The 13,042-nt window shown below is 59.0% G+C and overlaps 1 protein-coding gene across 7 annotated transcripts in view; it reads left to right on the top strand.

The window, feature by feature from the left end:
* The window catches only part of DNM1 (dynamin 1), a 52,846-nt gene extending 40,256 nt beyond the window's left edge, over window positions 1–12,590 (top strand). For 2 of the 7 annotated variants that reach the window (XM_005580766.5, XM_065530949.2), the window contains exons 16-22: window positions 3,344–3,453; window positions 4,353–4,464; window positions 4,905–4,916; window positions 5,568–5,738; window positions 7,190–7,431; window positions 7,799–8,014; window positions 12,005–12,590. In XM_005580766.5, coding sequence (XP_005580823.3) covers window positions 3,344–3,453; window positions 4,353–4,464; window positions 4,905–4,916; window positions 5,568–5,738; window positions 7,190–7,431; window positions 7,799–8,014; window positions 12,005–12,065 — 924 coding nt within the window. In that variant the 3' untranslated portion in view covers window positions 12,066–12,590. Of the gene's footprint in view, window positions 1–3,343; window positions 3,454–4,352; window positions 4,606–4,904; window positions 4,917–5,567; window positions 5,739–7,189; window positions 7,432–7,798; window positions 8,015–9,733; window positions 9,736–11,350 lie in introns of those variants that run through there. The other 5 variants (XM_074016424.1, XM_074016425.1, XM_065530951.2 and 2 more) reach the window with 4 other exon arrangements.
* The last annotated feature ends 452 nt before the right edge of the window (window positions 12,591–13,042 follow it).

Here is a 13,042-nt window from a genome sequence, read left to right as displayed (position 1 = left end):
AACCCCTGCACCCCAGTCCCCTAGACCCCTGCAGTCCAAGGGAAATGCGCAGAGTGCCCCCAGGCTGAGGGGCAAGGAGTGTGGGGGCCCTGCCGAGTTGCCACAAAAAAACCCTCCCCGCCCACTAGGGTGCACAGAAGCCCCTGCCACCTCCTTCCCCTGTTGCTGGTCTCCTTTAAGAATGAGTCTATTTGGCTTTCACATCTGGATTCCAGAGGTGACCAGAGAGAATGGGGAGGGCTGGGGGTGGGCTTGTGGTAATGAACTCCAGCTGGCCAAGGAGTGGGGGAAGGGACCCTCTTCTTCCTGAGGGGCTGTTGGAGGCTACAGCACCCTCAATGGGGGAGCGGGGCTCTGGGTGGGGCCTGTGATTTTGGCCTCCAAGCCCCCTCCCAGGTCCCTGTCTCCTCCAAGTTTGTCCTGGGCAGGGGCCCCAACTCTCCACCTTGGGAGGGGCCCTCTGTCGTCACTGGCGGGGGCGCCAAGCCATCTGGACCTCATTACCCCAACCCTGGCCTCCCCCAGCATGGGAGCCCCTGGAAGGGATGGAGTGTGCGGTGGCGTGGGGTGCGGGTAGGGGGCGGCTTCCTGCCGGTCACTCTGCAGGCTGCCTAGATGCCCCCATGGGTTTGGGGTCTCCCATGTTGAGGCTCCTTACACAGGGCCAGGGAGACCATGTGAGCTGGGGCTGAGGGCCTGAGACCTGGCGATACTGTGGGGGAGGGGCGCATGCCACTGAGGGGGTCCCCTGTCCTTGTGCCTGAGCCTGTAGGTCTTTCTGGAGATTTTGTGTACATCTGAGTTAAGTCGTATTCGAAAACAGCTCTGAGAATCGTATGTGGAGAGGTGGCAGTGGGCTGTGGGCTGTGGGTGCTGGGAGGCAGGGTGTGTGTGTGTGTAGGGGGGGCTTGTGGGTCTGGTGTGTGGGTGTTTTTTAGGAGTGTGACTGGGGTATAAGCATCTAGGTGTGTTTGGAATATGTGGTCTGCATTTGCATCTGGGGGTGAAATCTGTGTACCTGCGGAGTGACTCTGGGCACGTGCCTGTACTTGGGATGTAAATGCAGGTGTGTGTGGGGAGGGGGCTCCGGAGGGACGGTGTGAGTATGGGGTGTTTGAGAATCTGTGTATGTCTTTGGGATGTGAGAATGGGGGGAGTGTTCCAGTCGTGAGGGTGTGTATGGGTGTGTGTGCATGCACTTGTGTGTGTCTGTTTGGGACATGGGTGTGAGATTGAAAGTATGGGGGTGCTCATGTATGTGAGTTCTGGAGCTGTATCAAGGTGCGTGTATGTTGAATGTGAGTGGATTTTTGCACTAGGACCACTGGGGATGTGGAGGTGGTCCAGGCTGGTGGGAGAGTGGTCTGTACTTCTCTACCCAGCCGCCAGCCCTCAGGTTTTTGGGTGAGGGAGGCTCTTTGGGCAGACCGGCAGCTGCCCACATCCCCAGTCCCCATTGACCCCCCCATCCTTTCAGTCTTCCTCGGCCACCCTTCCCCCATCACCGCTACCCCCCACCAGTCCCACAGCAGGGTGGCAACCCCATCCCTCTGTGCCTCCTCCCAGCCCACCCTGTGCCCCAACGCCCTGGCTCCAGGCTCCGGTTCTGGGATGGCAGGCAGGGGTCGGTCCAGCTCTCCAGTGGCGGCGGCGCCGAGGGTCTAACCCAGCCCAGCCTAACCAATGTGCAGACTACTGTACAATTTGGGAGTCCTGAACAGATAGTCTAAACACTGGGTAGACGGAGTGGAGGTGTCCTCTGGTCCATCCAGGCAGCAGTGTCTGTCCATCCGGTGGGCGCTTCAGCCCCATCCCCTGGAGATCCAAGAACCCCCCAACCCCAGCCTGTGTCCCCCCAGCCCCAGACCAGCCAGCCCGTGGTCCCCTCTCTGCTCCCAACTCCCCTTCTGCCTCCTTTGACGTGGCAGGGGTGAGCGGGAGCTGGGGCTGAGAAGGAGGGGCCTGAGGAGGGGGCCGGCCGGCAGGAAGGGAGGGGTGGGGGGAGGAGGCCGCTCCTACCTAGTGTCCAACCCCGAAGCGCAGGCCGGGTGGCGGCGGGGCCTCTCTCGAACGGTTCCAGATGTTCCCTGGCCGTGTGTGCAACTTCCTCCTCTCCTCCCCCGGCCGCCCTCTGGGGCTCCCGGCCACCCGCCTGGCATAAAGAGGGCTTTATGTGGCTGCATGGGCCAGGGGGGCGTGGGGGGCAGAGAGGGGTGGGCAGGATGACGCCAAGACAGGGGAGCAAGGTCCCCCTAAACCCAGCCCCCTACCTGAGACCCTAGGCAAGGCTCATGCCCAAGCTCTTTGAGTCCCCGAGGCCCACACAGACGACCCCCGTGAGCAAGTAGGGCATGGGTGACAAAAACCCCTCCCCTCTCCCAGAGCCCCATCCTGGGGTGTCTCCTCCCCAGATCCCTGAACCCCTCTCCTGGGACACAGCAGCCTACATACACACGTGCCCACACCAAGCATACACATGGGCCTAGCACCCTACACGCCTGTGCGCAGATACACATAACTCCTCCTAGACAGTTCTAGATAAACCAAACACACAGCCCATTGTACCACAGTGTGCAGGTAAGATGTGCACCCCAGTGTAAGCGTGTGGTATAAGCTTGTGCATGGCTGTGCAAACGTAGTAGCCTTGCACAATTGCCACACACATCCACAAAGTGTGCACACATCCACACTGAGATGCAGACACGCTCACACTGACACGTGGTTCATGCTGGGCACCTCCCCAGATACACATGTGCACACACACAATAGGTAATATGTACTTGGGCTTGCATGTGTTGGCACAAACACACAACTACACACATGTTGCACACACAGGCACACCATCTCCAGGCTCGTGCTGGCTGCCTTATTGCTAACACATGGGGAGCTTGGGGGAGTGGGCTGAGCCAGCCCTTTGAAGCCGCCGGGGCTGGTGGCCCCCCTTCCTGGTCTCTGCAGTCAGGAAATGAAGTCAGAGGCGGCCAGGCCGGGGGCGAGAGAGGCCTGAGTGTGCGGTCCCTGCCTGAGGCCGGCCTGGCTTGTATCCAGGACTTGCCTGGGGAGGGATTGTGGGAGCCTCCCACACTCTCAACTCCCCACCCCTCACCAGCCTCCTGGCCTCCAGCATAGATGCAGAGCTGGTGGGACCGGCTGGAACGCCACTGGGGGCCGGTGGTGCCCAGGAGGCCTACGGTCCTGTGGCCAGGATTTTATCTAGCTGCACCTTCACAGTGGGAGGGGGCTGATGCTTAGAAGCCCTGGGCCAGTCAAGGGGACTCTTAGGGAGTGAGGTGTGGCAGAGAACAGTGCCAACCTCACTCATTGCTCCTACCACCACCCACAGGAGAAAGAGAAGAAATACATGCTGTCTGTGGACAACCTCAAGCTGCGGGACGTGGAGAAGGGCTTCATGTCGAGCAAGCACATCTTTGCCCTCTTTAACACGGAACAGAGGTGACTGCCTGCCCCTGGCTGTAGCTGCTGCAGCCCCAAAACCACCCGCGCTGAGTAGAAGCTGGGTACAGGGATCCAGGGAGGAGAGGAACCTGCCCCAGGCCCCACAGCAAGCAATCCACTGACAGATGCTTACTGAGTTCCTGCTCTGAGCTAGACATCATGTCAAGATCTCCCATCCCCTCCCCTTCCCTTCCCTCCTCCTTCCCTCCCTCCTTTCCTTCCTCCCTTCCTTCCTTCCATCCTCCCTCCTTTCCTCCCTCCCTTTTTTCTTCCCTCCTTCCTCCCTCCCTCCCTTCCTCCCTTCCAGTCTCCCCTTCCCTCCCTCCCTCTATCCCTTCCTCCCTTCCATTGTCACTGGTATAGTGCATGCTCTTCGTGCACTATACTCTGCCAGGCACTGGAGCCAAAGGGCCCTAGTCAGGCCTGGTCCTCTTCTCCTGCTCACTTTCCTATAGGGTGGTGGCAGTACCAGGCCTCTTCCTTCCTGAGCCAAGGCTGACTCTAGCGGGCCCTCTGCTACTCAGAGATGAGGGTTCAGTCCAGCTGCCATCAGAGGGGTCCTCAGAGAGCCACAGAGGAAGCTGGTGGGGTCTGGGCCCCAAGCTAGAGACTTCACTGAGTATGGTTGTCCCCTTATCAAAGGTCCAGTCCCCTTCTAAGCATTTTGCCACTCACTTCACTGAATCCTCAGTGACCGGAGGCGGCAGGAATTCTTATTAACCCATCTTCCCAATGAGGAAACTGAGGCTGAGAGAGAGGAAGGGACTTGCACAGGTCACACAGCTGGGAAATGAGCTGGCCTCAGGCATGGTGACCCCAAAGTCTGGGCATGCCCTTAACCCCCAGGGAGGGTGGGGCTTTGCCCATCTGCCCTCACCATCCGCCCTGTCTTGCAGGAATGTCTATAAGGATTATCGGCAGCTGGAGCTGGCCTGTGAGACACAGGAGGAGGTGGACAGCTGGAAGGCCTCCTTCCTGAGGGCTGGCGTATACCCTGAGCGTGTTGGGGTGAGTGGCAGGGCAAGGAGAGGAGGGGCAAGCATGATCCTAAGGCCCCTGGGGCACCATCCTCAGTGATGCCAAGTCACGTCATGTTTCCGAGCCCTTATTTGGCTCAGAAATAATAGGAATCCTTCCCCCTACCCACTCTGGGGGTGGGAACAGAGATAAGTCTCCTGGTCCTCCCATCCTTCTCCAGTGGCAGTTTCATGTCTCTGTCTCTGTTGCAGATGGCATTTCTATATTCCCCTTTCTATGATGGTGGTTTCTTGTGACTGCCTTCTCTTTCCTCCCCTATTTCACTGTGGCAATGTCTAGAGTAGCCTGAGAGTTGGGGTGCAGTGTCCCCAGGTTCACTCAATCTCTCCCCTTTTCCTCTCTGTATGTTTCCTTCGGCTGTGCTCCCTGGTGGTGGCGGTGGTGACAATGTTGGTGTGTGGGCCTCCCAGGACAAAGAGAAAGTGAGTATGCCCTTCTCTTGCCTCCTGTCAGGCATCTGCAGCCTGGCACCAGCTCCAGCCAGGTTTTCAAGCAAGGGACCAGGAGATGTTCTTTTCTAATTTCTGGATTGGGGCCAGGCGCAGTGGCTCGCGCCTGTAAACCCAACACTTTGGGAGGCCGAGGTGGGCCGATCATGAGGTCAGGAGTTCGAGACCAGCCTGGCAACACGGTGAAACTCCATCTCTACTAAAAATAACAAAAGTTAGCCAGGCATGGTGGTGCGCACCTGTAATCCCAGCTACTCAGGAGGCTGAGGCAGGACAATCGCTTGAACCCGGGAGGCAGAGGATGCAATGAACCAAGACAGCACCACTGCCCTCCAGCCTGGGCGACAGAGCAAGACTCTCTCAAAATAATAATAATAATAATTTCTGGATTGGGAAATTGAGGCAAATTCTAGGCACTAGAGTCAGAACCAAGACAAGGCTGAATCAGGGGAGTCTAGGGTCCTGAGAGGCACAGGGATGGAGAGCCTGGTGTGTGTTCAGGCCAGTTGCTTCTCTCTGTGCCTCAATGTTCTGGGTACCTTTGGAGGGGCTGAGATCCTGGCGATGCCTGGAGCCTGGCTGCGTGGCCTGGCCACCCTGATGCCCTTGTGTTCTCCATGGCAGGCCAGTGAGACCGAGGAGAATGGCTCCGACAGCTTCATGCATTCCATGGACCCACAGCTGGAACGGCAAGTGGAGACCATCCGGAATCTTGTGGACTCGTACATGGCCATTGTCAACAAGACCGTGCGGGACCTCATGCCCAAAACCATCATGCACCTCATGATTAACAATGTGCGTGCTCCGCCGCATGGGGGCAGGGAAGTCCTGTGGCACTGGGGACGCAGGTGGCCATGTTGGCCTGGGGGAGATGCCAACCAGCCCTGTGGGACCAGGTCCAGGGAGGGAGGCACGGTCCAGACCAGAGCTGTCCGATAGAAATATGATGAGGGTCTGAGCACAGTGGCTCACACCTGGAATCCCGGCACTGTGGGAGGTCAAGGCAGGCGGAACACTTGAGGTCAGGGGTTCAAGACCAGCCTGGCCAACATGGTGAAACCCCGTCTCTACTAAAAATAGAAAAATTAGCTAGGTGTGGTAGCGTGAGCCTGTAATCACAGCTACTTGGGAGGCTGAGACAGGAGAATCACTTGAACCCGGGAGGTGGAGGTTGCAGTGGGCGGAGGTTGCAGTGAGCTGAGATCCTGCCACTGTACTCCAGCCTGGCCGACAGAGCGAGATTCCATCTCAAAAAAAAGAAAAAAGAAAAAAGAGAAAAGAAAGAAATATAATGAGGGGCTGGGCACGGTGGCTCATAACTGTAATCCCAGCACTTTGGGAGGCCAAGGCAGGAGGATCACTTGAGCCCAGGAGTTCAAGACCAGCTTGGGCAACACAGTGAGACCTCGTCTCTACACAGAAATTTTAAAGAATAGCTGGGGTTGGCTGGGTGCGGCGGCTCATGCCTGTAATCCCAGCACTTTGGGAGGCCAAGGTGGGCGGATCACCTGAGGTTGGAAGTTTGAGACCAGCCTGACCAACATGGAGAAACTCCGTCTCTATTAAAAATACAAAATTAGCCGGTCGCGGTGGTGCATGCCTGTAATCCCAGCTACTCGGGAGGCTGAGGCAGGAGAATTGCTTGAACCCGGGAGGTGGAGGTTGCGGTGAGCCAAGATTGTGCCATTGCACTCCAGCCTGGGCAACAAGAGCAAAACTCCCTCTCAAAAAAAAAAAAAAAAAAAAAAAAATATATATATATATATATATATATATAAAGAAAAGCTGGGGTTGGTGGTAGCACGTGCCTGTAGTCCTAGCTACTGGAGAGGCTGACATTGGAAGATAACTTTGAGCCCAGGAGGTTGAGGCTACAGTGAGTTGTAATCTTGCCACTGTACTCCAGCCTGGCGACAGAGCGAGACCCTATCTCAAAAAAAAAACAAAAAGAAAATCAAAACAAAAACTGAGTAGACAAGTGTTCTGGTGGCGTGATAGGTCCTAAGTCCCCTCCCGGATCTGTGACCTTAGTCAGGTGACTTTTCCTGTAGACCTCAGTGTCCTCATCTGAGCGAGAAAAGCGCGGTGGGGAGGCGAATCTTCCAGTCTACGCAGTGTAGGAGCCGCGTGGGAAAAGCCATACCAGCTCACAGTCCCGTGGGGGGCCGTGGGGGCCGGCCGGGTGGGGCGGCCAGGGCGGCACAGGCATCAAGTCCCCACCTCCTTCCCTCTTTGCCTACTCGCAGACCAAGGAGTTCATCTTCTCGGAGCTGCTGGCCAACCTGTACTCGTGTGGGGACCAGAACACGCTGATGGAGGAGTCGGCGGAGCAGGCACAGCGGCGCGACGAGATGCTGCGCATGTACCACGCTCTGAAGGAGGCGCTCAGCATCATCGGCGACATCAATACGACCACCGTCAGCACGCCCATGCCCCCGCCCGTGGACGACTCCTGGCTGCAGGTGCAGAGCGTACCGGCCGGACGCAGGTACCAGGGCCGGCCCCCACGGCCCCAAAGCCCCCCAGCCCGGGGCCCACGGGAGGAGTGCCGGGACCGGGCAGTGGCGCGCCCGCGTCACCGGGCGGCTCCCACCTGGAGCGAGGGGCGGAGCTTAGAGAGGGCGGGGCTTGCCGCGGGGCGGGGCTTGCCGTGGAGAGCTGGCTGCGAGGCGGGGTGGAGCTGGGACGTTGGCGCCGCTGGGGGCGGGGCTTAAGCTCCGGCGACCGCCTCGGGGCACGGCAGGGAGGGGCTTTGCGTGCATGGGCGTGGCAAGCACTGGGCTGGGGCGGGGCCTCAGTGTGGGCGGAGCCGCTCATCTCGCCTCTCCTTGTTTCTCGCTGCCTGTCGCCCTCAGGTCGCCCACGTCCAGCCCCACGCCGCAGCGCCGAGCCCCCGCCGTGCCCCCAGCCCGGCCCGGGTCGCGGGGCCCTGCTCCTGGGCCTCCGCCTGCTGGGTCCGCCCTGGGGGGGGCGCCCCCCGTGCCCTCCAGGCCGGGGGCTTCCCCTGACCCTTTCGGCCCTCCCCCTCAGGTGCCCTCGCGCCCCAACCGCGCCCCGCCCGGGGTCCCCAGGTGAGTAGGGGCTGAATGCGGCTGGAGAGGCTGCCGGACGGGCGTGGCCGGGAGGGAAATGGGGCTGGATTCCAGAGCATCGGACCCGGCCGCCAGAACCGGCCGTTTCCATCCCAGGCAATCGGACTCTGGGTGCCGGAGCCACGCCACGTGTGGCCGAGGGCTGGCGGAGCCTGCCCCCGAGGGAGCGCTGAGTCCCGGAGGTGGTCGTTTCTGGGGAGGGGGCTGTGGGGCTCGTCCCACCTGCCCCCTTCTTTCCAGCACTTGCATGGCGCTTCCCTCTATTTTCACTCTTGATGGCCGCCCACACGTTGCATTCCTCCTCCTTTCTTCTTGCTGTCCTCCATCCTCCATTCCGTCCAATTCCTCTCCCAGCCCCTACGGAGCCTACCTTAGGTCTGAGTCTGAACCCCTATCTGCTCTGGGTGTGTGGATTTCCTTCAGCTACCCTGATGTCCCCATTTCCCAGTCCTGACTCCTTTGAGCCATCCCAGGGGGTGTCCAGCCACTGGCCCAGAGGAGCAGAGGCCAGGCTGTGACTGTGTGACTAGAGAGGTGTGTGATGTGTGTGTGGGCGTGCACACGAGTGTGAGAGTGTAAGAATGGCACCCAGGCCCGGGCTAGGACAGGAGCAGCTGGGGAAGGAGCCTGGGGCCTTGGGCAATCTGATGGTTTTTTTCCTCCCCACCCCCACCCCCCGCTTCTGGCCCTACCCAGTCTAAACCAATGTGGTAGGGGTGGCGGCAGGGGCAGGGATGGGAGTGGCTGAAGCCTGCTTCATTCCCAAAGATTTCTAAGGAAAAGCTTTCTACTGCATCCTTTGGCTTGACTTTCTTGACCCATGACCCTCTTTCAAGGAAGTTCACTCCAATTCCCAGTCTGCCCTGTTTCCACTGGCCACATTCTCTAAGGAAGAACACTGCAGGACAATAGCATCTGTTTTGTTTCTGCATGGCTGGAGGGTAGGGCTGTGGGTCTAGCGCCCATAAACCAAAATGAGGCAGGGATTGGGGCTTGCCCTGTTATGCTCTGATGACCAAAGCAGATGGGTAGAGGCAAGCAGCATGGTATTGGGCAAGAGGACTGGACTGGGAGTCCAGAGATGCTGCTTTACCCTGCGCCTTTAGACATGTCTCTTTCCCTCCCAGAGCTTCAGCATCCCTTCTACCAAATGATGACATTCTGCCTTTCTCCCAGGGTGGCTGTGGGGATCGAGGGAGACAATGGCTATAGGGATGCTGTGTTAACTGCAGATGCAGCCGTAGGAGCACTTTGCTAACTGCCAACGTGAGTTCAGATTTGGCACCCAGGTCTATGGTGCGGTGTGAGATATGTGACGTAAGGTTTGATGCCAGCCTGACTCCAGTCTTGCTAACACACATGAAACTTTTGGCCGGGCGCGGTGGCTCACGCCTGTAATCCCAGCACTTTGGGAGGCCGAGGCGGGCGGATCACAAGGTCAGGAGATCGAGACCACGGTGAAACCCCGTCTCTACTAAAAATACAACAAATTAGCCGGGCGCGGTTGTGGGCGCCTGTAGTCCCAGCTACTCGGGAGGCTGAGGCAGGAGAATGGCGTGAACCCGGGAGGCGGAGCTTGCAGTGAGCCGAGATCGCGCCACTGCACTCCAGCCTAGGCGACAGAGCGAGACTCCGTCTCAAAAAAAAAAAAAAAAAAGAAACTTTTGGCAAATCATGACGCTACCTTGGGGAAAAGAGCAGTCTGGGAGAGCTTCTTCAAGGCAACCTGACTTCAGTGCGGTCTGAGGCATGGCTGAGATAGGCTTATGTGGCAAGGAGGGTATCTGGGTAAAGAGCTGCAGTGTGGGCAGAGGTGTAGTGTGGGCTGCATCGAGGACAGCCACTGGCCAAAGCAGAGAACAGAGACAGAATGAGGAAGAGCTCTGTGGGGAGGGTGGGGCATAGGATGGAGAACCTTCAAAGTCCGAAGAGTTTGACTTGTTGGGGGGCTCAATGCTGTAGGCAGGAGGGAACCACAGAAGGCTCTTAGGTGGAGAAATGACAGCTGGACATTAGCGAGCTAGTCCTGTCTCCATGAGCAGCACGGGTGGTCCTCTGAGCACGCCAGGCACGAGTGTGCAGGGAGCTGGTGCAAATACCTCTGTGTGCGGGTGAGCTTCTGTGTTGTGACTCTGCCCACACGTGTGCTTCAGTGTGCTGAGTGGCTGCATGCCCCAGATCCGTGCTGCACGTGCCGCCGGCCAGTGAGGGTGCTGGGCACCGGGAGGTGGCAGGGAAGGAGGCGTATGCGTGTTGTTTGTGGGCATGTGTGTTAGCGTGTGCATGTGGGCCATGGGGCCTCACAGCATGTGTGTGCACGCCCGGGCGTGTGCGTGTGTGTGTCCCCCACCCCCAGGCCTGTCCCACCCGTGCGTGTGAACTGCCATGTTGATTTCGTGCTGTCTTTCAGAATCACTATCAGTGACCCCTGAGGAGCGTCAGCCATGGTAGGTATTGCCTCACCGCCTGCTGCATGAACGGTGTGTCTGCCCCGCTGCACTAGCTCCACACGGGGCACGCACCTGGGACCTCAGAGCCAGGCTCCCCGCCCCTCCCTTCTGCAGCTGTACACTTGCTCTTTCCTCTTTCTGTCCTTGTGCCGCTGGCTCTCTCACCTCCCTTCCCAGCGAGCCTCGGGACTCAGTGCCACTGCCCAAGGCCTCCATGGCTGAGCCTGGGGACTCTTGGAACAGGCTCCGTGCCCAAGCTGGCAGACATGGGTGCTCTCTGGAGCCATCAGAGAGGGCAGAGAGCTCGTGGTTTATTGTGTAAAGGCTGGGAACTTGGAGGGGGTTGTGTGTGGGGCTGGACTGTGAGGCGGCCAGAGGCCTAGGAATGTCATCCTGGGCACACCGTGCCTGGTGTGCAGTCAGAGTCATGCTCCTGGGGTAAGGCATCCAGCTCCCAGCCTGGCAGCGCTGAGAGCCAACTCTACTGCAGAGCAGGGGTGATAGTCAGGGTACCACCTCCTCTATCTGCTGGCAATCCAGTGGTGATCTAGGGTAAAAGCTTGAGAGTCCCATACACACGGTCATCCCACAACACACCTCACAGGCCAGGCAGGGACACACAGCCCCCTTTCCTCCCTCCCAGGTACCATCATAGCTGCTAGCGTGTGACTGAAGGCAGTGTCCCTGGCCCCAGTTGAAGCACCGTAGCCAGCCAGCGGGCTCATGCACCTTGGCCTGTTGCTCCTAGGGTTACTTGTGCCATTCAGCCAAGGGGACGACCGTGCCTGCTGGTCCTGCTGAGCTCCACCCAGTGAGCCCGCCCCCCTTCTCCGGCCACTGACTCTCGCTCTTCTGCTTTTCCCAGCAGGAAGGGCCCAGCCTCACCTACGCGACCTGCAGCCCCCCGACCAGCTGAGGCTCCCCTCTTAGACTTATAAGTCTATGGCCACTGGCATCCGGCTGTCTGCCCTCCCTGCCTCCCCCAGGGTCATTTCAGAGGGTCCTGGGTTTTCTGACCACCCAGAAGGGCCTCTGGCGCTCCCTCCAGCCATCCCTTTTAGTTTCACCCTCCTGGTTCAAGCAGTGTTCTTTCTCTGTCAGGCCTGGTGGCTGTTGCGTGGGGCTCCCCAAGGCAAGGGGTGGCCCTGGGCCGGTGGGTTGGAAGACAGGGTGACCAGAGAAGAGGGAAGCCCAAGGGGGCCGAGCATCAGCTTGAACTGTGGGTGCCCTGCCTGGGTGCTGTGTGAGAGGCCAGCGTGTGTGGGGTGGGGAGGGCCGCCACAGCCCCCAGGCGATACCTGTGAAGCTACAGCTCCTCCCTCCATCTTCCTCCCCTTTTCCTTCCAGCCCCTCTTTTCCAGGAACCTTGCCACACCCACACCTGCACCCTCCCCTCCCCGGCCCTCCCACCTGCTGCGGTGCGGCCCGCCCCAGCCGGCTGTGTGCTGCACTTGCCTTACCAGCTCTCTCCTCGATTTTCTCTCTCCCGTTTTCTCTTTGCTTTCTCTCCAACTGCCAGCCGATCGGGTCAGGCAAGTCCATCCCGTCCTGAGAGCCCCAGGCCCCCCTTCGACCTCTAAACAGATCCCTCCTCTTCTCGGAGACCTCCCTTTCCAAGCCTGCCTGGACGGCTGTTCTGTGACTTGACAGTGGCTTCCCTAGCCCCAAAGCCAGCCCCCTTCATCTGTGACTTAGTCTGTTGTAGTGGTGAGCTGACACCTCCAGGCGTGACCATTGGTGAAAACTTGTGCCCCTTCAGTGGTATGCCCTTGCCCTGTTCTATAAATATCTATAAATACTCATATATATACACACCTACACATGGCCGACCGCCTCGCCTCTAGCGCTGGGAATCAGTCACTGTGCTGTCCTTGTGGAGTCTTGTGGCCCAACTACAAGAGAACGCTGTCCCCTGACATCCCCCTCTAAAGTGTGCCACCTCCAGTGAGCCTCCCTGTCATGCCCAGCCTGTGGACAGCCAGCCCCCGCCATACCTCCCGCCCCCTACCAAGCATGGGGGTGCTGTGCAGGCAGCCGTGTGGCCTGACAGTCTACCAGTCCTGCTGTCCCTCGGCTGAGAATAAAACCTATTTCTGGATGACGGGGAATGTCTCCTCTGCTGGCTGTGTTCTCTCTGGAGCTCAGGGGAGGGGAAGGGCTAAGCCATTACTAGGGTGCTGTTGGGGGCGGTAAAAAGACCACATCCTTTCCAAGGGACACTTTTCCTGGAAAGTCCCTGGAGCTTAGTTGGCTCTCACCCTGTGAAGCCGGCTCTGGCCACTAGGGGGCAGGGCCATTAACTCAGTCTAGAGGGAGCCTGCGGGGTGGCCAGCATTCTGGGGAGGGACAGACAGAACAGGCCACCAGGCTCAGGCAGGCGAGGGAGGCAGGAGGGCAGAACAGAAGACACCTTGGGTGCTGGCACCCTGCCTTCCCGGCCACCGCTAGATCAGGCTTCTGAGCCTGTTGGCCGTCAGGGCCGAACTGTCCCCATAGGTACCATGGTAGTCCCTGTGTAATCCCCTAGATGTCACCAGGCAGCATACCGGTAACAGGC

Source organism: Macaca fascicularis, chromosome 15 (genome assembly GCF_037993035.2).
Source record: "Macaca fascicularis isolate 582-1 chromosome 15, T2T-MFA8v1.1".
Taxonomy (NCBI): Eukaryota; Metazoa; Chordata; class Mammalia; order Primates; family Cercopithecidae; genus Macaca; species Macaca fascicularis.
The sequence above is the reverse complement of the archived record's forward strand: the minus strand, read 5'-3'. Positions and strand labels throughout refer to the sequence as shown.